Source organism: Pseudopipra pipra, chromosome 6, assembly GCF_036250125.1.
Source record: "Pseudopipra pipra isolate bDixPip1 chromosome 6, bDixPip1.hap1, whole genome shotgun sequence".
In the NCBI taxonomy this organism is placed as follows: domain Eukaryota; kingdom Metazoa; phylum Chordata; class Aves; order Passeriformes; family Pipridae; genus Pseudopipra; species Pseudopipra pipra.
The window spans coordinates 47,295,201-47,319,674 of record NC_087554.1 but is presented as its reverse complement, the minus strand read 5'-3'; the positions used below and the strand labels follow the sequence as shown (position 1 = coordinate 47,319,674).

At 38.9% G+C, this 24,474-nt stretch overlaps 1 protein-coding gene across 2 annotated transcripts; it reads right to left on the bottom strand.

Moving 5' to 3' along the window:
* Window positions 1–436: 436 nt before the first annotated feature.
* On the bottom strand, window positions 437–24,002 carry ZC3H14 (zinc finger CCCH-type containing 14). Of its 2 annotated transcripts, XM_064658939.1 has the most exons (17): window positions 23,906–24,002; window positions 23,106–23,148; window positions 19,950–20,064; window positions 16,994–17,034; window positions 16,462–16,657; window positions 15,702–16,122; window positions 14,067–14,227; window positions 12,857–12,957; window positions 10,579–10,734; window positions 9,027–9,101; window positions 8,427–8,583; window positions 6,651–6,874; window positions 4,493–4,613; window positions 3,450–3,586; window positions 2,335–2,429; window positions 1,336–1,442; window positions 437–716 (listed from the first exon to the last, which is right to left on the bottom strand). In XM_064658939.1, the coding sequence occupies exons 1-17, from the start codon at window positions 23,939–23,941 to the stop codon at window positions 710–712; spliced, it is 2,193 nt and encodes a 730-aa protein (XP_064515009.1). In that variant the 5' UTR covers window positions 23,942–24,002; the 3' UTR covers window positions 437–709. The 2 variants fall into 2 exon arrangements, with proteins under 2 accessions (XP_064515009.1, XP_064515010.1); XM_064658940.1 differs by lacking the exon at window positions 10,579–10,734 and having other exon boundaries at window positions 23,906–24,001.
* Between the last annotated feature and the right edge of the window lie 472 nt (window positions 24,003–24,474).

Below are 24,474 nucleotides of genomic sequence, written 5' to 3'. Positions count from 1 at the left end.
TATCTTCTTTCTTCCTGGTATAAATGGAGACATCTGAGAGCATTTATTTTCAAGTGAAGTGGCATTTCATAGGCTTTTTAAATGGAGCACAGCATCAGTAATTCTCTAACTGTTCTGACTTATGAAGTGGTTTGTTTCCCTTGTTTTAGTTTTCTCCCTGTTTTAGAGAGTGGAAGGGCTATGATGTCTGTTGTGCTGAAAAACACCTAAAAGCCAAAGCATTTGCTCTTTTTCCCTGTGCTGGGGTGGAGAGCTCAGTGCTGGTGCTGGAACAGCAGAGCAGTTGTGTGCACTGTACCAAACACTTGCTGGACAAAAAGTAGTTCTGGTGTGATCTGAATTCAGGAACAAGCTTTCTGAGCCCTTCTGCTGACATGCTTTCTTCTTCAACACACCTGATCTTAAACAAGGAACATTACCCAAACAGAACACAAAATGTGCTTTGAAGGTTTTTAATGGAATTTAAAGTAAAACTTTTCTTACACAGATGTTTTCTTGTTACAGTAAAAAAAATGTAAAATTGCTCAAACTTACAAACTTGGAAAATTAGAGACATTTCAAGTATGCAATCAACCTTGTTTTATGAAAACAATGTATATTCAAAGTCCAAAATGCATTAATCTTTTCTAGCATCCTGTACCCTGGTGGTTAATCTTCCTTTCCATTACTGTCCAGAGGAGGCAAAGGTCAGTCCCAGGTTGTATCATATTCATTCACTGAGGGAGAAGTCAAAAACAATTCCCATAAGTAACAATTCTACCACCCTGTAAAGATGATTTGAGAACTGATCTATGCCCTACTCCTGGAGTGGTTAAAACCTTTGCAGATGAGTAGTTGGAGTGAAAGGCTCATGTGACTTGAAGATCTTTAAGACAGGCCCATAGCTGCAGCTTTGGGAAGTTTGCTACTAATTTATGAAATCATGGACAGATGACAGGAAGGAGCAGCTCTGCCAGAAACACTCAAAGAAACAGCTGAACTTAGTGTGGAAAAGACAGCTTGGACACAAGATGAAACAATGGTAAATGAAGAGCTGATGTTGGATTTTCAGCTTTATTCAAATAAAACTCAGGAAACAAACCATGTCCAGGTCAGGATTCCAGTGACTCTGCCCTATTTTAGCTGCAGGGCACTTGTTTAGTGCACTTTAGGATTGCAACACATTAGTTATTGTTTGTATTACTAAAACCAAACAGTACAGAGATGTCTTATAAAGAAAGATGCCTATTCTTCATACAGTTCATCACACACACATTACTTCTGTAAGTAAAACTACATTAGAGACATCAAAACATACTTTTTATTTTTTCATGTTAGGTTTAAAGTGTCTCCCACCTGGTTTGAGTTCGAGTCCATTTCAAGGCATGGCGTGGAGGTACAGCAACAGTGGGATGGTAGAAAGTGCAGTCTGGTCTTGTACACTGGGTATTAAACCTACAATGCTAAAAAGGAAAGCATTTCAGAAGGGGCTACTCGAGGCTGGCTGCCTGAACTCCTGAGCCAGCTGAGCTACCCTGGCTATAGGTGAGTTTGTATGGATGTGTGACACATCTGTCCAATACCTGAACCCACAGCTACATCCACCAGAGCAATCAGCTCAACCCAAGGACAAGGAAACCCATTCTAAAAAGTATCAGTTATTAACTGGATGCTCCAAAACTGCCACTGCACTGACAGGTGGAGGTTCCTTTGCTTTCAAGGGTTTACAGAGTTCAGTTTGAATTGATCTGTGTGTTCAAGCTGGGAGCATGACATAGCATTATGTGAGGAGCAGGAAAAAACAGAGGATCTGGCTGATAATAACTGGGCACAGAGTCCTGGGGACCCCAGGCACGTTAGCATTGCTAGGGCTTGAAAAAGCACTAAACTTCCGAGTGTAAGAAAATGCAGGGACATAATTCTATAAAAGTACCAGAGTAATAGACTCTTGTACTGTATCAATTACACTGATACACTTCAGGGTACTGGGCAATCTTTAAAGTTGTTGTATATTGCAGCACATCTGAAGGAAGAGTCAAAAGTCTTGACTGTCCTTCCACACAGGTTAAAGGATGTCCCCCTCCTCAGCCTCCAGCATCCTGGCTGGGCATATTTTGACAAGAGCTATGGCCTGTTTGAAGCTCCCCAGCAGCATCTGTTAGAAAGGTTACTTAAAAATATAATTTTCCAAATTCTTTAAGTCACTGGTTCTGCATATTCTGCTTCTGAGCTAAAGTTAAAATGTCAAAAGTAAAAGCAAAAAGTGTGAAATCCTAATGACATTTCTTGTCCCAAAGTAGCACATTTCAAGTCTTTTTCTAGAAAGAAAAGGAAGAGACAGGACATAAATCTTACTTTTGGGTGGTAAAACGGACATTCCATTTTCTTACAAGCAGGAAAAAACTTGCACAGTGGACTACTGGAGGATATGGGCAGTGTGGGCAGGGGTGCTAATAGTAGAAACAAAAAGAACAGGAAGTGAGCCTGGATCAGAATAAATCGCCTTTTAAAGACACCTCCACACAACCTTAAATATATCAATATTTCTGCGAGAAATTATGTTCTATAATACAGCAAAGTTCTGCAAGAAATATGGACGGTGTATCACAGTGCAGGGAGTGGATCTCACCCTGGAGCAAACAAGACTATCAAGTAATCATTTAACTCGGTTCTTCCCCATTTCAGGACAGAAGGTACCATGGTCAAGGCAAAACTTCCAACAAATTCTGGTAGGCAGAGAATCTCAGATGTTAAATTTAGACAGCAGCAAGCCTGTTAGAGGTTCAGCTGACCAGACTGAAAAGCACAGGCACTGCACTTCCCAGGAATACAGAGGAGCTGCTGGAAATGATACAGGAGACAAGCACATTGTACTTGGCAAAGTAACAAAACTGCATTGTACTGTGACTATGGGCTAAATTATTTCCAAAAGATCATGTGGTAAAGGCCATGCACCTTGGCACTGTTCAAAGGCTCAGCAATACCAACCCATAATCCAAACACAGCTATTGCCTTCACCGGGTAACCTCACCCCTGAAAGCCACCTCATTATTACACCAACTTAACTCCTACACTGACATTCAAGAAAAAAATGCTCAAAGACAGAAGCCTCTGTTTTCAGCTTGCCACAAGCCTGTGGCACAACATGTGTCCAATTTAAGAAACAAATTTGAGTAAAACTGCAGTGCTGGCTAATCCCTTCAGAGAAATGGACAACTTGTGCAAGTCACCACTTTGGCCTTGCACAGACTTCATATGGACTCTTCCATAAGAGTGTTGAGGGATTTTTCTGAAAACAAGTTTTGCAGTAACACTGGATTATTATTTTTCATCTAGCACTAAGAGGTGAAAGAAAATTAGGTCAAATTAAGCAAAAAATTATTTTTTCACCCATGTCAGTTTCTGTTACCAAAAATACTGTTTTGCCTTCAGCATTTTCATTTGAAGCTCAGAAAACAAGACATGCTCACCTGGTTTAGGAGATGGATGGGGGGTTCGTCGACTGGCGTGAGTGTAAGGACAGTCTGGCTTAGTGCACTTTGCATCGTATTTACAGTTTGGATGGATGAACAAGCATTTATCAGCAAATTTGCAGTTAGGAAAAACTCTGGAGAGAAAAGAAATTGAGTCAAAAGCTCGTATTTGGAGCAAAATCCCCAAACATCTGTTGCACATGAAAGCCAGAACACCAGAGAAAGGCAGAACTACAACAGGGCTCAGGCACATGTTAGTCCTCCCAAAGCAGGGCATGAGGGTGTCATGTATGAGCTGTACAACAACAGATCTGAACTGTTTCCCTGTGGACACTCTTTACATGCAATAAACAACTGAACTACCTCAGTCTCATTAGAGTTTGGTCCCAAGCTACTTGTTACAAGCTAAGACGCATTATTAGCATGCAGCACAGAGCAGCATTGTGAAATCAGACTTCCCAGGGAGGGTGGCAAAATTTCCTGAGTAATATGGTTCATTCCCTGAAGAGAAAGTGTTCTTTTGAATTAAGTTACACCAGATTTCAAAAGACAATTCAAATGTCTGCATAAATGAAGTTACCCAACCAGGTAACAGTTATCCCAAAAGAGACATTGTTTTTCTAGACTGTTGCTGCTTGTGGAAGGGAAGTCAAAGGCACAGGGCACATTCATGAGTTCACCTTTGCTTTCAAATTTAAAGAAACCAATCACAGCATTACTATGTAATGGTACCTCAGCGTTCAAAAGCACTGTGACAGCTGGCAGAGCCTGTTATTTTACAACACTAATTCTTCCATCTTGAAGCAGCCTCTACACTAAACTAAAGCTTTCTTCTGCAGGAGCACAGCTGCCATCCCTGTATTCTGGCACGTGGGAGATGGGTGGAAAACAGAAGCAATTACAGTGTGACAATCGAGTTCTGATCCCACCCCAACAGACTTGCATTGCCTTGGAATATTCACTAACACAGAACAGAAATTTGCAGCACCAGAATAAAAATCAAAATAGCATGTCAAGTGGATGACCTTTGTACTACTCACTTGCAAGGTAGTGTGGGGTGATGGTACACACATTCGTCTCCATTTTTACAGGCAGGCCAGTACTTGCAGCGCTCGAGCACCTTCTCCTGTTTCTGTAGCATATTTAACTCTTCCATGTCCACTAGGATGGCAAGGAAAAAAAAAAAGAAACAAGCTGGGACCTTTATGATTCTATATGCAATTTGGTGTAAGCAATAATCGAAATTCATGGTACTTCTTATTCTCTCTCTCTTAATCAAAAAAAGTAAAGTGACATGACAGTAATCATGACAGTAAAAGTTTATGTACAATCATATTATCTGAAGAAAATTTCTAAAACCTTAAAGTGAAAGGAATCATAATATTGGACTGACAGCTGCCTTTTGGTGATAAAAGATCAAATTTGCACTGTTTACAAGCAAAATATTCTTCACAAATCCAAATTGACTCAGACAAGACAAAGACTCTTCAACTGAACCTGAGTTATGACTGTTCTGCTGAGCCATGAGTTCATTATAGCTATGCTTCCCTTCTCCAAGATAATTTTGCTCTAGAAAATTATTTCAAGAGGTAAAAGTTAAAAATCAATTTTTACACGAATCGGATTTATTAGTATGGGGGCACATTGTGAAAATAGAACCACTTTCATGTGATTTGTTCAGAAACTTCAGTTACACCCAGACTCCAATCCAAAAAGTATTTTAAGAAATTCCAAGCTGAAACATTTCTTACCTTCACTACTTTTACTGGAACCTGAGATTTTGACTTTCTCCTATTTAACATTACTTGTAAAACCTCATTCTGCAAATTCAGGTAATTGTGTGTAGAATGTTGCTTTTGTCTTATTTTCCCAAATCTGCCTTAATCTTTGGCTTTTCAAAGCTTTCCAGGACTGCTAGACTTCCCTATCTGATTTTTTTATTGACAGAAATTGCTCCAGCTTCATTCTATCCTCAGCCTCATTTATGCTTTCTCCTTGCCAAGCAATGCCAGCCTGTTGTACAACCACACTGGGTTCTACAGATCACTTCCACGTGGATCTGGTTCCAGGTGAACTTCAGTCACATCCGTGCTACTTACATAGGAATCCTTAACAGAGATAGGACTGTATCAGCAACAGTCTCCTCTACCAAACAGCTTCAGTCAGGAGTAGGAAAGAGAGTACACGTGTAAAAGCATTGATCTGCAAGGAAATACTCCAATGTCCATTTTGTTGTACTAGTAAAAATGGGCCAATGGATATACAGCATTCCTTTCTTCTTTAAGACTGCCTGATACGTGTAGTAGTTCTGCAGCCAAGGGGACTGAAGGGACATGGACTTAAAAGATCTTTTGCTGCAATTGCATTACACATTTACAGCTGGATCCATGAAATTTAAGGGTTCTCAGTACAACATCAAACACTATTCTTTATTTAGTTCAGAAAATTTGGACACATTGCTACTCTGGAAAATAAAGATCTTCATTTTCATAAGAAAGCCAAGTAAAAAACATGAATCCAAGCATGGCCTTTAGGCAAGTATTCAGCAGGCCTATGACAAAACAGTAGCCTCTGTGATTTTCATCACCATGTCAGCATTCCAAACAATTCAAAGGTATGGTTCAGCAAGCAATTTCCCATGTTATTCAAAAGAAATGCATAAAGAGAATATAGAAGCCTTCAAGTAAAGTCATGCACTGTAAGTTCTACTTTTAAAGATTATTTTAAAGATTATAGCCACTGGACTCTACCAACACCTTCCACTTAACAGGCTCCTTTTGATGTCACAAATCTAGAGAGAAACCTTAATACCACCTGACATATTTCTGAAAGGCATGTCAAAATGTTCACTGTAACATCTCTTGTCCATCAGCATGGAGACAAACCATAAGTCAGCCAGAAGTGCAGATGTCTGGCAATGAAGACCAACTCTTATTTGCAAAAGAAATAAGCCAAATTTTACCAATACTGAGATGTGTGTATATGTACAACCTACGTGTTGTATTGCTCTCATGTACCAAGATAAAGGCTTCTAAGGAGATGCTCCCACTGAACCGCCACATTTCATTTGCATAAAGAATGTTCTAATTTGAAGAATAAACACCATTGCTTTGGTTTCTTAAGAATGATGTATCAGAAGGTTGTAGCCATGATCAAACCACCACATCAGTGTCAGATCCTGTTGGTAAAGATAATTACCATCAGAGTCCTCCAGCTGCCTGGTTACAGTTTGTGTTTGCTGTGCTCGAAGGCCTTTTAATCCTTTGCCAGCACATATGTCTTGGGTAACTGGCTTTAATCCTTCCATTAGACACATATCTTCCTCTTCCTGATCAGAAAGGTATCCTGGTGGACTGGGCACACCATCCAGTGTCACAATGAACTTGGGACTAGCAGGCTTCTCTGGCTGTGCAAGCTGGTCTCTATCAAACAAAGAAATGTAGTAAATTTAGATTTTCTGACTCAAGAGGTTTGAGTGAATGTGAGCTGTACTAGTAACTAACAGTAGTACAAACTTATCTATGGGGAGTCAAGCAGTAACAGACCTTCTTTCAATACTACTGATAATGCACTCCAGTTAGCAGTTTGCCTTCTGATCTCCTTGAGGCACTAATAAGAACTACAGCTCTCAGGTACACTTCAGTTTGTTGCATTCTGCTCAACAGATAGATCCAAAAGCTCATTTACAAGCACAGTTAAATAAAGGAGATTAATCTTGTGGAATTTACAATTTTGAGACCAAAAAAAAGCGAGAGTAAGTATAAGTACCATTCTTGGAATCACAAACCCTTTAACACAGAAAACAGGTATCTCCTCAAAATTATTGACCAATACATTAGGAAACAGTGGGTGTAAAAGTTTTTAAAACTAGGAGGAGAGAATGAAATACTGACTCTATGAACTTTGACACTCAATCTGACTGAAAGGTGAGTCTAGCCTACTGTCCTGGATCTGACAGCAGTCAGTGTAGATAGAAGGGAGTATAAAAACAGGGGACACATACATTTTCTCCAGCCTTTCACTATGCCATCCATTTCACCTGAGGGATTTCTTCAATAACACGTGATTCTAACTATTTGGAGAACTGTGGAGTTCTCATCTTTGACAAACAGTGATGGGATAAACTTTGCTTCTCTATGAAATGAGGCTAAAAGCAACTACAGTGTAGAATGTCCTTAAGAAGAGAGAAAACCAACACATTAAAAACATCATTAGCTAGAACTCTGAAATTCAAGCAGTTAGAAACTGACCTATTCACATGCAAAAATTAACCACTCTCCTCTAGCACCAAGTTTTCAACTGTGACATTATCAGGTTTTTTGGGTTTGCCGGCTCACTGTTGTTTTTATTTTTAATTAACACATGCTGTTTAAAGCCACTCATGGAAAGGAAACAGCAACAGTTTCTCAAACACAGCAGCCCACTTTGATGAAGTACATCATGTTGTTCTGAGTGATTTTAACTCTTAACAGGTAAGACTATTTGTAATCAGGAACTTTGTTTGAAGCTGACATGAACTTTAAACTTCTCTTGGTTAAACTCACCAGTAAGGAGCTTTAAAGCATCATCCAGGATTCACCAAAATCAATACTGTGTTAAAAGATGTTTCCTTAAGAAATGTTATCTCAGGGTCAAACTAAAGACAATTTAAGCAAAATAATTACTTGACTAAGATTTCAGAAATCAGAACAGCTATGACAAAAGAGCAGGACTTTTCAGTTCCTTCCTCTTTTTTCTTGAAAACCAAGGACATGCTCAAGCTACAGTTGACCTTGGGATTATTTTCAATTTAGAAGGACTTCTGGGAAGTTTTTTGCCCCTGCTTTTTTATCTCTGCTATTCAATGTCAGTCCATTTTCCATGATTTCATGGCTCCTGACTGGACTGGCAAAGCACAAGTACAGCAAATGACTCCATCTAAACCATGAACAAGCACTTTGACTATTAACAGTCCTAAATGAAGTAACTTTTTACCGTGTCTGTATTAGACGTCCTGAGTGAGCTCGTACTGCCTCTGTGCCCTTCCTTCCCAATTGCTGGTTCTGTGTTGCTATTTCCTCAGATAACTTGGGCTTCTTCAGGATAAATGACCTGGTATCTGTGTGGACCATAGATTCTGCATCACAGTAATCTGAATTGGGAGAAAAATTACATGGAAGAGAAAAAAGTAAGGTTGTAGTTTTACTCTTACCTTCTAGCATATTTTTAATATCAATTTACACAGCCAATAAACTTAATTTTGGGGTTTTTTTACATTTCTTCATAGTAGCTTCCAGAAAACATTTTCACTTCCTTGCTAATTCCATAGAGGAGGATTAACCAAAGCCATAGGTGGTATTAGGCCAGCCTAGGAAATTCTATTAAAGAATGGTTGTGCTGAAACAGCATTGAAGGGGGTCCACCCCCCCCAAATCTCTCATGCTTTGAACACCTACTGATATAATGCTTTCACTCCTTAGAGATGTAGAAACTAAAAAATGCTAGAAATCAGTATAATTAAATGAAAAGGAAGTTATATCTTAACATTCGCTGGCCAACAGTATTAAATTTGAAAATAAAGGATCACAAGACAACCTTGAGTCACTTGCAAGGTATCTTCAATCATGGGTTCAATCTGAAGCCGAGAAGAGAGCTCCTTTTGTTCAAGTCCTAAAAAAACCAGCAATAAGAAGCATATTTTACTGCATGTCAACATGAAACTATATTTTAGAGAACTGAGGCACACTCTAATTCTTTTGATTTAAAAGCCCTCAAAACTTCAACAACAAAAACCTCCACACTTATAACAAAAAAAAAAAAAGCAAGCCATTCTCATTATGATGAACTCCTTTCTCATTGTTTCAGAAACAGTAACATGGCAAAATCTAAATACTGAAAGATGCTACTCTTTACCACAGTCACTGTTCAGTACAAACTAGGTCTGTGGGCATGGCAACTTATGAAGGCCAAGTTCTTTCTCCTCATTTGTAGAGGAGTTGACCATTCAGAGAACACACATGGGAGAGCAACTAACAACAAGAGACCACTCTGTGGTCTTAAAAGAGGTGAAACCAATCAGAGCAGCACTGTTCTACATTTGAGCTGTGGTTTGAAGAAATTCCTTTTGCCTTCTGTAGATTTCCTAAGCAAGCTGTCATTTCCATTTCACCAGCAAAAGGGTGAAAATATTTAGTGCATTAACTCAAAGGCTAATAAAGCATCTTCTTACATACTTTAGAGATGCAATTTCAACTATTTTACATTGGCAGAAAGAATCCGAATATGTCTATATGAGAAATAAGAGACTGAAAAAATATATTTTTTTAAGTAATGTTTACCATTCCTTAAGAATGACATGAGATAATATAATAAAAATCTTACTCAACCCAAATTTTACTCAACAATCTAAATATCTAAGCACATAGAAAGTATAAACTACCTTCTACATTATTTTTCCACTGCCTTACATCTGTGATTCCTTGTGACTAACAGACAAACACCCCTTCCTTTCTTTGTAACAAAATCATGCTGAAAAGACACTAAGACTGCCTTTAAATGTTATGCCATTTTTCTTCTGGAGTATCAAAACAGAAGTAAAAAACAAAGCTGACACAGTTAGCCTGGTATCAGCTGTTCTGTAAGAGCAAATACAGTACTCCTATATTTAAACTAAAAAATAAAACATTAGAACTATTTGTGTGGAAACCATGTGTTGGAAAGAATCTTTCAACACTTCATATGCTGTAAAATTGTTCCAAATACTGTAGAGTATCTTAACTCTCACGTAAACTTTGTGACAGAATTATTTCTACAAGATACTAAGGAAAAAATGCAAAGGATGGGGAAAAGAGAAGTTATCCCAATATAAACTTATGTAAAACTATTCTTCAGTGATATGCCAGAGTGCTATAACATCCTTTGCTTACAGATTAACCCCTCTGAGCTTCTGTGTGTCTGTGTGTGTATATATAGAGAGATATAGATATGTGTCTATCTGACAGCCATGCTTTAGAAAGCTGCTTGGTTTTCAGGGCAGTTCTGCATGCAACTTCTGACGTGGACTTAAAAATTAAAAGCATTTCTTTTCTCTGCTTAACCTTTGTATACATTCCCTGGTATAAATTTTTAAAGAATATTATCAGATGACCTTGAATTCCTTCAACTGTCTGCTCCTTTGGCTCTTCTACTTGAAGCTGAGAACTCAGAACAGGCAATCTGTTTTGCACATGAATTACTTCTAACTGAGATTCTTCTGGGCTAATTCGAGTTCTTGGTGCAACTGGAACAGTCTGTTTCTGTGGAACTTTAAATAAACAAACAATGGCAAATCATTTACATACTATCCAATCACACAACAGTACTGTTTTTACATATGGTGCTAAAATAACTAATAAATTCCTACACACATGCACACACATATGCAAAATCCCAAGCATCTGTATCCATAAAAAGCATCTTTAGCTACCTGAAAAATCCTTAGTGTGCAAGCACATTGGTGCATGTGCACAGAGCACCCTGTGAGTAGCACCTCAGAACACCTACCTACTTCTAAGAAAAAACAACATGAGAAGGATTAAAGTGACATCAGCAAAGTACTTGTTCATCCACTTCTACACATAATTAATGTGGTATTTTTTAATAGTTTTGAAATCACTTTTCATCCTACTTTTCATATAAACAATCATGGATTATCAATGTGCCTCTTCATATGATGCCAGCTACCCTATGCTAAGATGCTTGCAAGTAGAACATAAAACTTAAAGACAGCAGAATCATAGAATCATTTAGGTTGGAAAAGACCCTTAAGATCACCAAGTACAACCATAAACCTAGTCCTCCACTGCCAAGTGCACCACTGAACCATGTCCCTAAGCGGGACCTCTGTTAAACACCTCCAGGGGTGGTGACTCCATCACTTCCCCAGGCAGTCATTTCCACTGCTTTTCAACTCTTTCCGTGAAAAAAATTTTCCTAATATCCAATCTAAACCTTCCCTGGCACAACTTGAGGCCATTTCCCCTTGTCCTATCACTTGTTACTTGGGAAAAGAGACTGACCCCCACCTCACTACAACCTCCTTTCAGGTAGATCTAAGCCTCCTTTCAGGTAGTTGTAGCATGGAATTCGAGGGTAGAAGGGTGACAGGTTGACTTCTTTACTGGCTGTGAAAAGCTAAGCAGACTCTTCCCTTGGCTGAATATCAGATCAGCTCAATTTCTGACAGAAATAACTAAAAGGTACTGCTCAGTACTAGATTCATTATTTATGAACTTACTGTTTTGTTTTAACTATGTGTTTTAAATTAGCTAACTTCCATATTCCATTCAAAACACTTAGAAAAATAGGTGAAATATTACCTCTGAAGTGGAAGAACCTGCATACTTCAGATAAAATTCACAAATCACCTCAGTATTAAATGACAAAGTGGTGCTTTTTGGTCTCTCCACTAAAATATTCTCACGTTGGCAAGTCAAACTACAAGATCACCACTATTAAAAAAATCAATAGTTTTAATTAATTTAAAATCTTCTGGCTATGTCCCATTTGCTGCTGCATTGCTGTGTACACAGGAAAGAGCTTCCTGCATCACCTCAAAATACCATTTCTTACAGTTAGTTGGCAGAATTTTAAAAAGAGCAGGCAAGAGATTGTGGAAAGCTTTCAGTCTTGCTTCAGATAGTATAAAAGTCATGGTTTAGGTAGTTAGTGAATGCTCCTTCCCTGGCAAGATGCAATGCTTCCTGCTGGCAATGCTAGGTGTATTAACACCCAATGAAAGGAAAGCACATGAGACAACAGCTGGATTTGCCCTTCTTCAGCAGAAGATTTGCCATTCAGCCAGGAGAGCTGAATGCCTACACACAGACAACTGCTCAGCTGCTGTGTCAACTACAACTCAATGCCTAAAACCACAGAACTATAATTGCTGCCTTGCTGTTAAAGGACAATACACCCTGATAAACATCAGTCACATGTTCCTCATTAGTTTGCACTTCTATTACATATATCCAGTACACTTTCATTTTTTTGCTATTTCGCTTTTTCATCCTCCCATCTCAGAAGAAAGGAGGAGGGTGCAGAAAGGGACAAAAGATAAAGTAAATAGCTCAAAGCACCTGCCTAATTCTCATGACTTTCCTCTTGGCAACTGCTCTGGCACTTCCATTTTGTAACTGTTCACTTTACAGAGTTACTATCTTGATTAATACATTTTAAATAACTCTTTCCTCACTTGTTTACGCTTTCATAATTCATCACTGAAGATCAATGTAATGTTCACAGGACATGGTAAACCCCTCACATGTATCACTGATGTGCTATTTAGCACTCTGTCATCTCTAAGCACTATCTTTAGCTTGGATTTATACAGCAGAGCTTGGAAATATTATAGCTTAGCACAAAAAAAAAAAAAAAAAGGTAATTACCAGTGGAATAATTGGTTGTTTTTGTAACTGATTCCTGTGCTTCAGAGATTGCTTTCAGTATTAAATTCTTATTGGCCTGTTTTGAAGGTGGCAATGAAGGTCTAAAGGAAATAAAAAAATAATTAATTGTACACGAATTGCACAGTAACAAAATCCATGTTAAAGACAGGTATTTCAACAGGTTAACACAGGCATAACACTGATAGAAACAATAATTTAAAAATACTTTATCCAAATCTGTTTTCAGTTTGTTAATCTATTCTCTGAGTGGATGGGTTTCCACAAAACGCTCTCAAGAATGGAAGTCCAGATGTGTGATTTCATGTCACAGCTTAAGCTGCTGTAAAATCATGCTGCATCTGAAAGGTACACACTCTGCCCTTCATTTCCTCCCACCTCTGCCCATCACACATCTGTTGCTATGTTTGTGAAGGCACCAATAATTACATCCTGAGAAGTAAGATCCAGCTGAAAACTGACTCTATCAAAAACATATTAGCTGTAAAAAAAGGCTTTCTGCTTGTCTTTAACATCAACAATGAGGAAGCTTAAATCAGATAAATGTGCTGTGGCACTGAAGGTCAATTCAATACAGTGTATTAGCTTAAAACAAACCTTACACAGGCTAGCACTGTAGGTCAGTAGAACCATCTCTTCTCTAGTTTAAGTGTTCTTTCTCTATTGTTGAAAATCAGATACAAACAATTGAGGTACTTGGACTGACAGCTGACGCTAAGAATTAGGGAGCAGAAAAAAAGGAAAAATCTCTCAAGTCTGTTTGAAAAGTCATAATCACCTTAAAGAACAAGAGATAACCAGTTTGAAAACTATTCCTGAAATAAAATCAAAGCAAGCAAAACTCCTGAAAAATTATTTTACCACAATAAATACCTAGTCTGAAACATGCCAACGTTAATTAATGTTCTTTTGCCAGTAAACTTTACAAAATAATGTAAAAATTCACACTCCATTGCAGCTTATGTGCAATTTAGAAAAGAGGTTACAAAATCAGAGGGAAAAGGGTGGTGGGTAGAAACAAGCATCTTACCCACAGAGTTGTGAGATAGTACAAAAAAATATTAAAATGGCATACTGAATTTTGTCTGTCAATTTTCAAAAGTGCAAACAGGTTTCCCCCACTTCCACTTTGTAAGTTTTGTTCATTAAATTCATTCTTGAAACCTCACAAAACCACTGAGATCTGAAATACCTTCTTTCTGGCTTTGCAGGCACAGACACACTGCTGGAGATGCTTCCTGTTCGCAATCCGTAATCTTCCTCTTCCTCCTCATCTTCCCCTTCATTACAGAACTTTTTCACTTTCACTACTGAGCTTACAACAGGCAACCGTCTCTTCCTGGAGCTTTCTTCCTACAACAAACAGAGCAGCCAAAACAGTTCATTCAGCATAAACCATGCATCAATAAACCAGCAAAGAAAACATTGCAATTCTACCCGCAGCCAGGAGATGGAGACCTTCCATCCAAGTTGCACGAGCCTAGGACTAGGTGCTGTCTGCAAATACAAGTAACTGCACTGGATAATATGAAAATCAGACACGTTTACGCAAACATCTCATTTAAAATGTAACTGTAAATAACATTTAGGAAGAAGAGAAGAAAAACTCTTTTAAGTACAGACAAATTATCCAACACCTACAGAAAATCAGGGTTTTCCAAAGAAATTCATACTACCCTTCAAGATGAACCTGTTGGAAGCCTGAGAGAGAGAAGTGAAATCAGTATAAATTACTTTCTCCTCTGTACAAAGTCTAATTTCAGAGAAGTGTAAGGATTCATTTCTAGCAAGCTGACATATTCCAAAGGATGCTAACCGCTATACACAGTCAGGATGGTCCAGTTTCCACACTGCAAGGTCCTTATTCTGTCTTTTCTGGACATTATCCATAGAAAAGTAATAGAAGAAAAACATCACAAGACCTTTTTCTAACATTTCCAAGGAGAGATGTGACTGTCATTTAAACAAACCACTATTTTCTCATTTTCATTTCCCCATTCTTAAAAACAAAGACAGCCTCTATCCCTCTATCTTTGTAGAGCATTCTAGATTTCCAAATAAAATTCATTGTCCTTTATACATAACCAAGTAAGAAAGAGCTAAGACACAGAACTGTAATAAGCAGCAATAAACACAGAGGTACTTGCAATACAAGGTATGTAAAATACGTGCTTCATTACAACACTAACAGCCATAACAATCTTCGTTCTCCTCAAAAGAGGTTCTTAATTTAATCATATGGATAGTCTTAAAACTATCAGCTAGGACTATCACCCTGCCAGGCTTAGCCTGGCCTCCAAAGCATGTAGGGCAGCAATCATTTTTTAGTTTATCCTTGTGCAACATCCATCCCAAAGAATTCTTAACTGACATGGTTCTAAATAGTATAATAACCCTAAAAACCAACCTATCTGGGGTTTAGATGTTAATAAATAGTATCCCAAAAGTCCTGATCTTCAGAATTGTGTAAAGCTGGGGGTATACATAGCACTGAGAGAAAATCATGCTGTTTCAATGATCTAAATATCAGAATTATTATTTCTGATTCATCACATGCAACTTAACAACACGCTAACCCATTAGTCCAACTAAGTATGACATGCAGATGTACATTGTAATTAACTCTGAGATGCAGCAAGCTATCAGGTGATGATGTCAAACTATGAAATCTGGTTTTATCAGTGGACCCAAAGGATGAAATCTCAAACCTACTGGTACCAGTGACAGAAGTCTTTTATTTCTTTGAGGTGAAGATTTTCCTGGAAATGTATATAGTAATTTAGGTTCCTGGCAGGAATAAACTTGTTATAGTTTAGATCATACTAACCTCACCGCCTACTTTATCTGCAATGAGTTTGGAGGTGGGTCTGTGCCCTTCCACTAAGCTTCCAAATGCTTCAGGATTGCACGGCTGGCCTGTTTCCAAAGACCTGCAGCTTTGTGTGTCCAACTGCCTGCTCCCCTGCAAGTTGCCTTGTTGTGACAGTCTGGGCACGTGTGCATTGCCATCTGCACTCCTGATGGCTGGTGGTCGGTAGATCTCCGCGGAGGGACGAGAAGAACCGTAAGTCACAGTTACAAGAGGCTTCTTCCGCGACAAAGGATTCTCCTGCACGAAGTTTAGGTCTTCATCAATTAGATCATCTGGTTCAGGTTTAATGTCAATTACAGCTTCAGAAGGTGACAATTCCCTCAAAGGCTTGACTGTAGATGTTAAGTGGGATGCAGAGCCATCTTCACAAGACTGCCTGATAAAATAAGAAATTGCCAACTATTATCTGCAAGTCAAGTCCTAGAAAATGAGAACCATCTTTTAATTAAAGCCAGCAGGGAACAATCATTAAGGTATAATTGTTTATACAAATCTAACACACTAATCAATATTTTTAGTTTGGTTAATTAATTTAAGCCCATCTGTTGCTTAAAGAACTGAATTCTGATTTAATGTTTTTCATCCAACAAATTGCAGCGATGCTTTACTCTTCAAAACCACTTTGATCTTTCCAAGTGTCTGTACTCTTCAAAATGGCTACTACACTCACACAACTACTGATGTCTGAGTGTTAGTAAGTAACCAGCAGCCTTACCTTGAAGAAGCATTTCTCTGCTCCTGAGAGCTCGTTGTAACTCTTGAGTCATTTCTTTCAGTCCGAGTGCTGGAAACTGCAAGAGGTGGTAAGATATCCTCACGCCTCCTGTCATCACTCACACAGGAAGTGCTTTTGCTGGAAGGCAGGTTGCTTTCAAAGATACTGGATTCTGAAGATTTTACACTAGTTGGTTCTGTGGAGACAGGTACCTTTCACTTTTATATTAAAATACAGCAATACAGATTTTGCAATAAATGTAGCTAAGAAACTGCAAACAAGGCATTGCACAGACCTGAAAATATAACAAGTTGAAAACATCAGCAAGAAATACACAGAAATAAATTCTGGACTCACAAAGAAATTCTTTACCTCAAAATATAAAGCAATTTTCTAAAAAGTCTGGACCCAAAAGACCATACAAATAAAAAAATTAACAAAAGAGCCAAGATCTTTTTGAAACTCATTAAATATGCAACACTACACAGAAAAGATAAAACTACCTTCACCCAACGTTAATTTTCTTACTTACCAGTAGTCACAGATCGAAGCTTATCCAAAACACCGTGGAGCCTGAAATAGATAGAGGACAGGGAAGGAAGCAAAAGAGAAAAAGGAGAAATACAGAATTTTAATTTACATTCAGAATAATCATCTTTCAGAAAACAACTGCCTTCCCCCCCCATAACAAGCACCTCATTTATGTAAGGCTACACTTTGCATCAACCTTAAAAGGGAGGACTTAAGTATCTTGCCTCCAGTGTGTCTTAGACATGCAAGTAGAGTGTTCATCACATCATCTACTGTTGGCATTTGGTTGGTTTACATAATCAAAGCCAGTACTTTCCACCTTTCACTAAAATCAATGGACTTAAGTGTCAAAAGGAGTGATGCAAAAAACTTAAGTTAGAAGCCTAAAGCATGGCCTAAAATTATACTTTGTATTCAAAACTTTATTTACACAGCAGAGTTAAATGTAGTTCTAAGTATAAACCCAAACAATATACAACTCATATCACTTAACATTCTCAGGATTCTTCCAGCATGCTTTGTATATACCAACAACATTCTCTGAGCATTTCAATGAGGTGTCAAATTTGCCCTTTGCCTGCGAAAAAGGCACCAAGCTGAAGTAATAAAAAAAATCAGAAGGCTATAAAATAATAAGCCTGCTTAAAAATCAAAACACATTACAGCAAGAAGAAAGAGAAAAATTCCCAACACTTAAATGTGTATCTTACTTGGAGTTCAAACCTGATCATGGGCACGTCCATAATTTAGACTGAGTATTAGAAAGCAGCTAAAGAACAAAAACATATTGAAAACTGGGAGAAGTAAGACAACATGTGAATATAATGAAGGCTTACACTCATCCTCCTTGTGAGTTTTCACTAGAACACTCATCAGCTGACCTCTGGTGACGCGTATCAGTTTTCACACTGACCTCAGGACAACTGTGAGCCGACTCTTGGTGCAGAGTAAGAAGCTGTGGCCAACCAATAGGATTGCCAGGTCTGTCATACAACTGCTGCGAGACTTTTGCCAGATGACCCCAAATTACCAACTACAGAGACAAACCAAGGAAGGCAGACCTTGCTGTGTACTGTATTTAGCCACTGTTTAAGAAAGTAAACATTCTGGATTGCCCTTAGGAAAAATAAAGGCATATGAAGCTCCCAACTACAATGCTATTTAATACTTTGTCACCAGTTCCCTCACAGTTTATTGCATAGGTTTCATCTTATCTTCTTTTCCGTTCTTCTTTTAACCATTACCTACTTTGGTACTGGATAGAGCACTCTGACACTGAATTTGTATTTATATATATTATGTGGATACTGAATTAGGATTAAAACAGTCATTACGTTTGGAATTCAAGCAGGAGTCAAAACCAGCTGGTGGTATAATATCTACAAAGTCAATATGCAGGTTTAAATACACATATATAAAATAATCTTGATTTCTCTGCTGAAATTTGCTTTCTCTACATATTTATTATTTTTTCAATAAAGTTTTAGCTTCATTTACAAAGTCATAAAAGTATTTTCTTCTATACATTATTCTGTTATTTTTTACTGTATATCAGGACTCAGTCAAAACCCCAGTACTGGAGTTACCCTCATCCACTTGTAAACTTCACTGATTTGTCAGATTCCCAAAACTGCTAAAAGAAAGACAACTGCATGACTTCCTAATACACTGAAACCCAAAAGCTTTGCCTAGGCAGGCCACAAAAGGAAGCAAAGAACATAAATGCCTGTGTACTTTTTTAAAAGGGGTGCATGCTTTATTGTACTTCTTAATTATATTTTTGACAAACGTCAGGAAAAAATTGAAAACTGTGTAAGTAAACTCAGATTATATCCACTCAAATAACACTATCACATGGAAATCCATCAGTTTAGATAGTTAATACAGTGAATTGTAATAGCTGACACTAATTTTCATTTTTTGTTACTGTTTATGGTTTCATAACACTCAACTTCTAAAATGTTTCTCTCTGCTGTTTTATAACAAAAGCTCATAGGAACTAATCACATAGAAGAAATACTGAAAGTGATTGTAACCTGTCAGTATGAAAATTTCAAAGGGAATAAACTCAAAAAGCAGGAAAAAAAAGTAGTATTTCTCTCACCTACACAAAAGAAAATAAAGTTCCTTAAAGCTGTATTAGGTAGAAGACTCAAATGATTAACTTGAAAAAATACACAACTCTGAAAGCAACAAAAATCTCTAGAGTCAAATGTCTGTTTGGATCCTCTGAAACATGGAGTTCATGACAGGTTTATACTGTAAACCAAATCCAGTATTAGAAAATCCATGAGGAATATAATGGCTAAGGTTGTCATGCAACAAAGAATAAATTAACCTACACTGTAAGGAGTTGAGAGTAAGCTGAACTGTTGCTAACTTGTCCTGCTCACAGTAATTCTGTGGTTCTACTTTTGGTTTGCAGAGTTGGGTGGTGGTAATAAACAAATAGCCTGAGAGGTGGGAATACCTAAGCATTTGGTGCTAAGCCTTGTCAAAGACAGTACACAGAATTAGATCCAAAGCTCATCTGTCCTGATATAGTAATTCCCATGCATAACAGCAATCTGGAGCACTATTAACATAAAAGCAAACAAGTTTGTCTTTTGCATCCAACTACAGTGAATAACACTCTCATGCTTTGAGAGTGGGCTTTGCAAGAATAAATTTTTTCAAGTCAACATACAGCCCTTGCTTACCTGAGCACTTAATTCACAAATCTGACTGGATTATAAGCAAACAAAAAATGTAAGTCCCCCAGTTCCTTGCCATTTCATTATCACCTCAATAGCCTAACTGTTGATGGACTAATTTACTTATTAGACCTGCAAAGTGTAAATTTTGATCGATGCAAAGTACATCATGAGAAGATAAGTAACTTTTTTAGTGGTCAGGTTTCACTTCTAGAAAGCATTCCTGACTACACAAGAAGTGCAACAAGTAGCTTGCAAACATACCAGACAGTAAACCTGACAGTGTTGTTCCCAAGGAAAAGGGAAAGGTCTTCTGTCATCTGCTCTTGACTCTTCTTATTGGCCACCATAACCATAATATAATCAGGGAGCTCTTCATCTAATAGAAAGAGAAATATGTTGTTTTGAAGTATAATAAATCACAGAAGAGATAGCAAACACTTTTAAACATGTGACCAGATTTTTTCCCATTTTTACTACAAAGAAAACACTCTGCAGGTAGAGGATTAGGTAAGCAAATTAACAAGACTTCCATTTCCTCTGAGGGTCAATACAAGTTTCATCTACAAGTGAGGAATAAAAGATCATGAACTTCACAAGTGCATAAGCTGAAGATAAAAGTATTTAAAAAGTGAGTAAACAGAATAGAAAAAAGGACAAGATAAAAAAGAGTCACTCTACTGCCTATATCCTTTTACTTGAATACTAAAAACATCTACAATTTTCATCACTTCAAACGTCACCAAATATAGCACATTATCCTTGTCAAATTTCCTTTAGTTACAAAACCCAACCAAATAAATATCCATTTCTGATACGTGCATTAAACAAATCAAAATGGTATTAACTTACAGATTCTCTACCTACAAAAACAGAACAAACCCAAATCCCAGCAACCTTGAGAGTGAATCTCCAATCCCCTAACATATGCAATTTTATACACAGCGAGAAATCCATTCCCTTGCTGGACTGCTCATTCAGGGTACACCTACCCAACACAATGGATGGGAGAGTGCTTAGAATCCAACACTAATACATGAAGGGTTTGGGGAGTTTGCTATCTGGCTTTTTCCTTTGGCCTAGCTCTGGTCTCTGTTTGAGGCCTGTCTGGTGCAATTGCTGCTCAAAGGCACTAGGTGTGCTTCCTGGGCACGGACATCAATTTAGTTTATCAAACACCTCATGCTCTCCAATACCACATCCTTGACATGAACATAACAATAGTGAGTGAAGACAGTTGGGAAATACACTTCAAATTGTGAATTTGAACTAAGACACCAATACAGCTCATTTCATCAAGTTAAGCCAGTATGCAAGGCTAAAAACATCTAAAAAATAAAAAACAGAAATCAAAACCCAAATGAAAGAACTGCCTTTCTTCTCTGTCTACGTAAATAATTTATGTTTACCCTAGACTATAGAAATAACATTCATACATTGCACCTGCATGCCACTTCTGCTACTTGTCCCAAGAGAACACATTCCTAGCTTAAACTGTATCTTCTTTTTGGTGTTTTTGGGGGGGGGTTGTTTTTGTTGTTGTTGCTGCTTTGGGTTTGGTGTTTTTCTAAATGAAAACTACAAGTTCCCCATGATGGATTAATACTCATACCTAGGAACTCAGAATGAATTTTATTTATTGGCCAAGCTAATTTTAAACTTGATAAGTTCTTCAGGTGGTTCAACATATGATAAAGTTTCAACATGTCTTGTTGTAGAAGACTTTTCAAAAGAAAAGAACTAGCAGTTACAGAAAGAAACAAAAGCATGGTTCTTGCGCAGAGGCTAGAATGAGGGAGAACCAATTTTTACCAGTTAACTAAAAGAAGAAATGGAGAGTTTTTGAAAAACATTACTTGAAAACCTGTCCAAAATACTCTAGTCAAGGAAAAAAAAAGTGAAAAATTACATAAATTTGGAAACAGTGGTTTAAAAACGAAAAAAGAGGCCAAGGCAAGTCAGACATGGCAATAAAAAATACAAAGTTATTTAAAGAAGTCCATAAGCTGAGAAGAAACTGTAGACACTGAATGCTGACCCTGGGAATACAGGAAACCCACCCTCTGAATACAGGAAACAGAAGGAAAACAAAGAAAGAATAATCAGTCACAGCTGAAATCTAAGATTGCTAGCATTCTAAGAGCATCTTACTATTACAGATAAGAAAGATCTTTTTTCAGAGATGCAGGAAAAAGCAGACAAAGAATCCAGGACTGAGAAACTGAAACGCAGAATGATAGTAAAAAAAGAAAAAAAACCAATCATCAAAAATGAGTTTCTGAAAACGAGAAGCTTTGAAACAGTGAAAAAAAAGATGACTTTACAACGAAAAAATTTTAAACACAGTTCCTTAGCACCAGCTGAGCCCTGAATGTCAGCTTGCAGGTAGCTTCCTTCTATAGAGTCACTACATTTTTCCATAAATACAGTGCCTCCCTTGAAATAGGAAGGAAGACGAATTCAGGATCTAACTACAAACTTTGAACTTGGCCCTGCAACTCACAGGATCTCTAAACTATGCTCTCAATTTCTTTCCTTCACTTGAAATCCAAGAAGTATCAGAGACAACAACTGGGCAGTTGCAGGACTACGGTATTCTGTTTCCAACAGAACACTGTTAAGTTACCAACTTTTACTGTTGCAGTAAAAGTTACTGAACTGCTACTGAAGTGCAATATCCATCTAATCCTGGATTCAGAAAAAACAAACGCACAAGAAAACCACAGACATTCACACTGCTCACCTCTCTCCTCACAAGCCAAAATAAAATCTCTCCCTGTCTCTAAGACCCAGATACATGTATTTCATCCCCATTAGTTCAACATAGCTCTTAGTCATCCCCTTAACAGTCAACTTTTACATTTTGAAGATTTGTCCCACATGACGAGGCCTTTTCATTTCCTAAAACAGTCAATCTGTCTTTGTCCCCTCTCCTAATTTTGACAAATATTTCACCCCAAATTCAAGAGGCTGTTAAAAAGGTGTCTAAGAAAGACTGACTCTATCTCAGAGTGGTCAAAGCTAACTGCTGCTATATTTGCAAGAGTCTTGCTTTATATAATGTTTCACCTGGTGCTTCAAAGAAATTTCCTTAAATATTCACAACATCATAGTTTGTTTTTCTTTCAAATCCCTTGCCACCATTTTTCCTTTAAAGGGGAGATTGTTGGACTGACTTCTCAGTTAATTTCCTTTTAGTTCTTCATATATTGATATCCATGTACTGCTTCTCTTATGCTTAGACTGTACATGTTTGTTTGTTTGTTTCATACTATTCCAGCACTTCAGATAACTCTTCTCATGCTTAAGGCTTCTGTATGCAGTAACACAAGTAATAATAAGTTTCCATTAACTATCTGGTTTTTTGCTATGTAACTACAATGGCCTGGAGAAGATTGCTAAACACATGACAAAACTTACCAACATAAGCCCCAAGCTCCTGCAACTTTCCTTTTATAGCACCCTAAAAAATAATGAAATAGCATTTAAGGGATGGATCAACAAAGTATTTCTAACTGCAATGAGGTAGGAGGCTTAGCAAAGTTTTTCTCATTAAGTGTTTGAACACATTGGTTTAACATGTTAACTTTTCCTATTCTCCCCTGCTCATGGCAGAGACGTTATAACTGTGAGGGACTGACAGCAGAATAATCGGAACTGCCAAGAATCTCACACTCTCTACCATATTTCCTACACACCAGTTCCTGGTGCTTCCAGACAACCTCCAAATCCCTGCTATCCTTTTTCAAGCAGAGACCATCCGGACTCGTAAGGCGCAAAGAAAGCGGATCCCGGATGGTTTGACAAAAGGTCACTCCCGGCTCAGCAAGGAAACGGAAACCTGACGGGCTTTCCAAACAGCGACTGCCGAGCGGGAGCAGGTGCCAGGCCCCGCGGGTGCCGGGGCTCGCACCCGGCCGGGCTGTGCCTCTGCCGGGCAGCGCCGGGCCTGGGCCGGGCGGGCTCTGCAGGGCGAGACCCGCAGCTCCGGGGCACAGACGGCACACGGCAGCTGCCCGCCGGAGTACGGGCGGGCCCGGCTCTGCTTCCCAGAAAAACGACTGTCCTGCTCCCGCCCCTCCCCGGGAGCCCCTAGGGCCGCTCGGCGCCGGGAGCTCTGAGGGGAGCCCGGCGCCTCAGCCCCCGGCCGGGCCTGCCCCACAAGCGGGGCCGGGCTGCTGCCGCGGGCGGAGGGAGTGGCCCGGCTGCCTCTGCCTCACCCGGATCTTGCGGCTGATCTCGGTGCCGATCTCCATGGTGGCTCCGAGCGCCCCCGGCCCTCTCCCGCTCCCGCTCCCGCTCCCGCTCCCCGGCTCCGCTCCCGCCGCCCCCCGCGCGGGTTCCGAGCGCCGCTCGAGCACCGCACGGCCTCCGCCGGCAGCGCCCCCTGGCGGGCGGAGGCGGCACCGCCCCGGGACTGCGGGACGTGCGGGACCCGGCCTGGAGTAACGGGAATAAAGGCGTTCGTCTCTCTGCTGTGCTTCCGAACAGCTGCGGGCCACAGGATCTGCTCGTCATTACCCGAGGGACACACTCGGCTTTTTTAAAGTTGCCTCTTTTTCTTCATTCCGGGTTTTTATAAAGCCCTGTCACGTGGCTTAGGGTAAGCGAATGCCTTAACACCAACTACAAGGTTATTTTAATGTTAATGCTCTCTCTTAAGGACCACACAAATTGAAGATTTCAATAGTTATTTGCTAAAAACCAAATAAATTATGGTATAACAATACACACAGTATCCAAGTAACTGCTAATGCCACACTACAGCTATATCATAAAAGGATTTTAG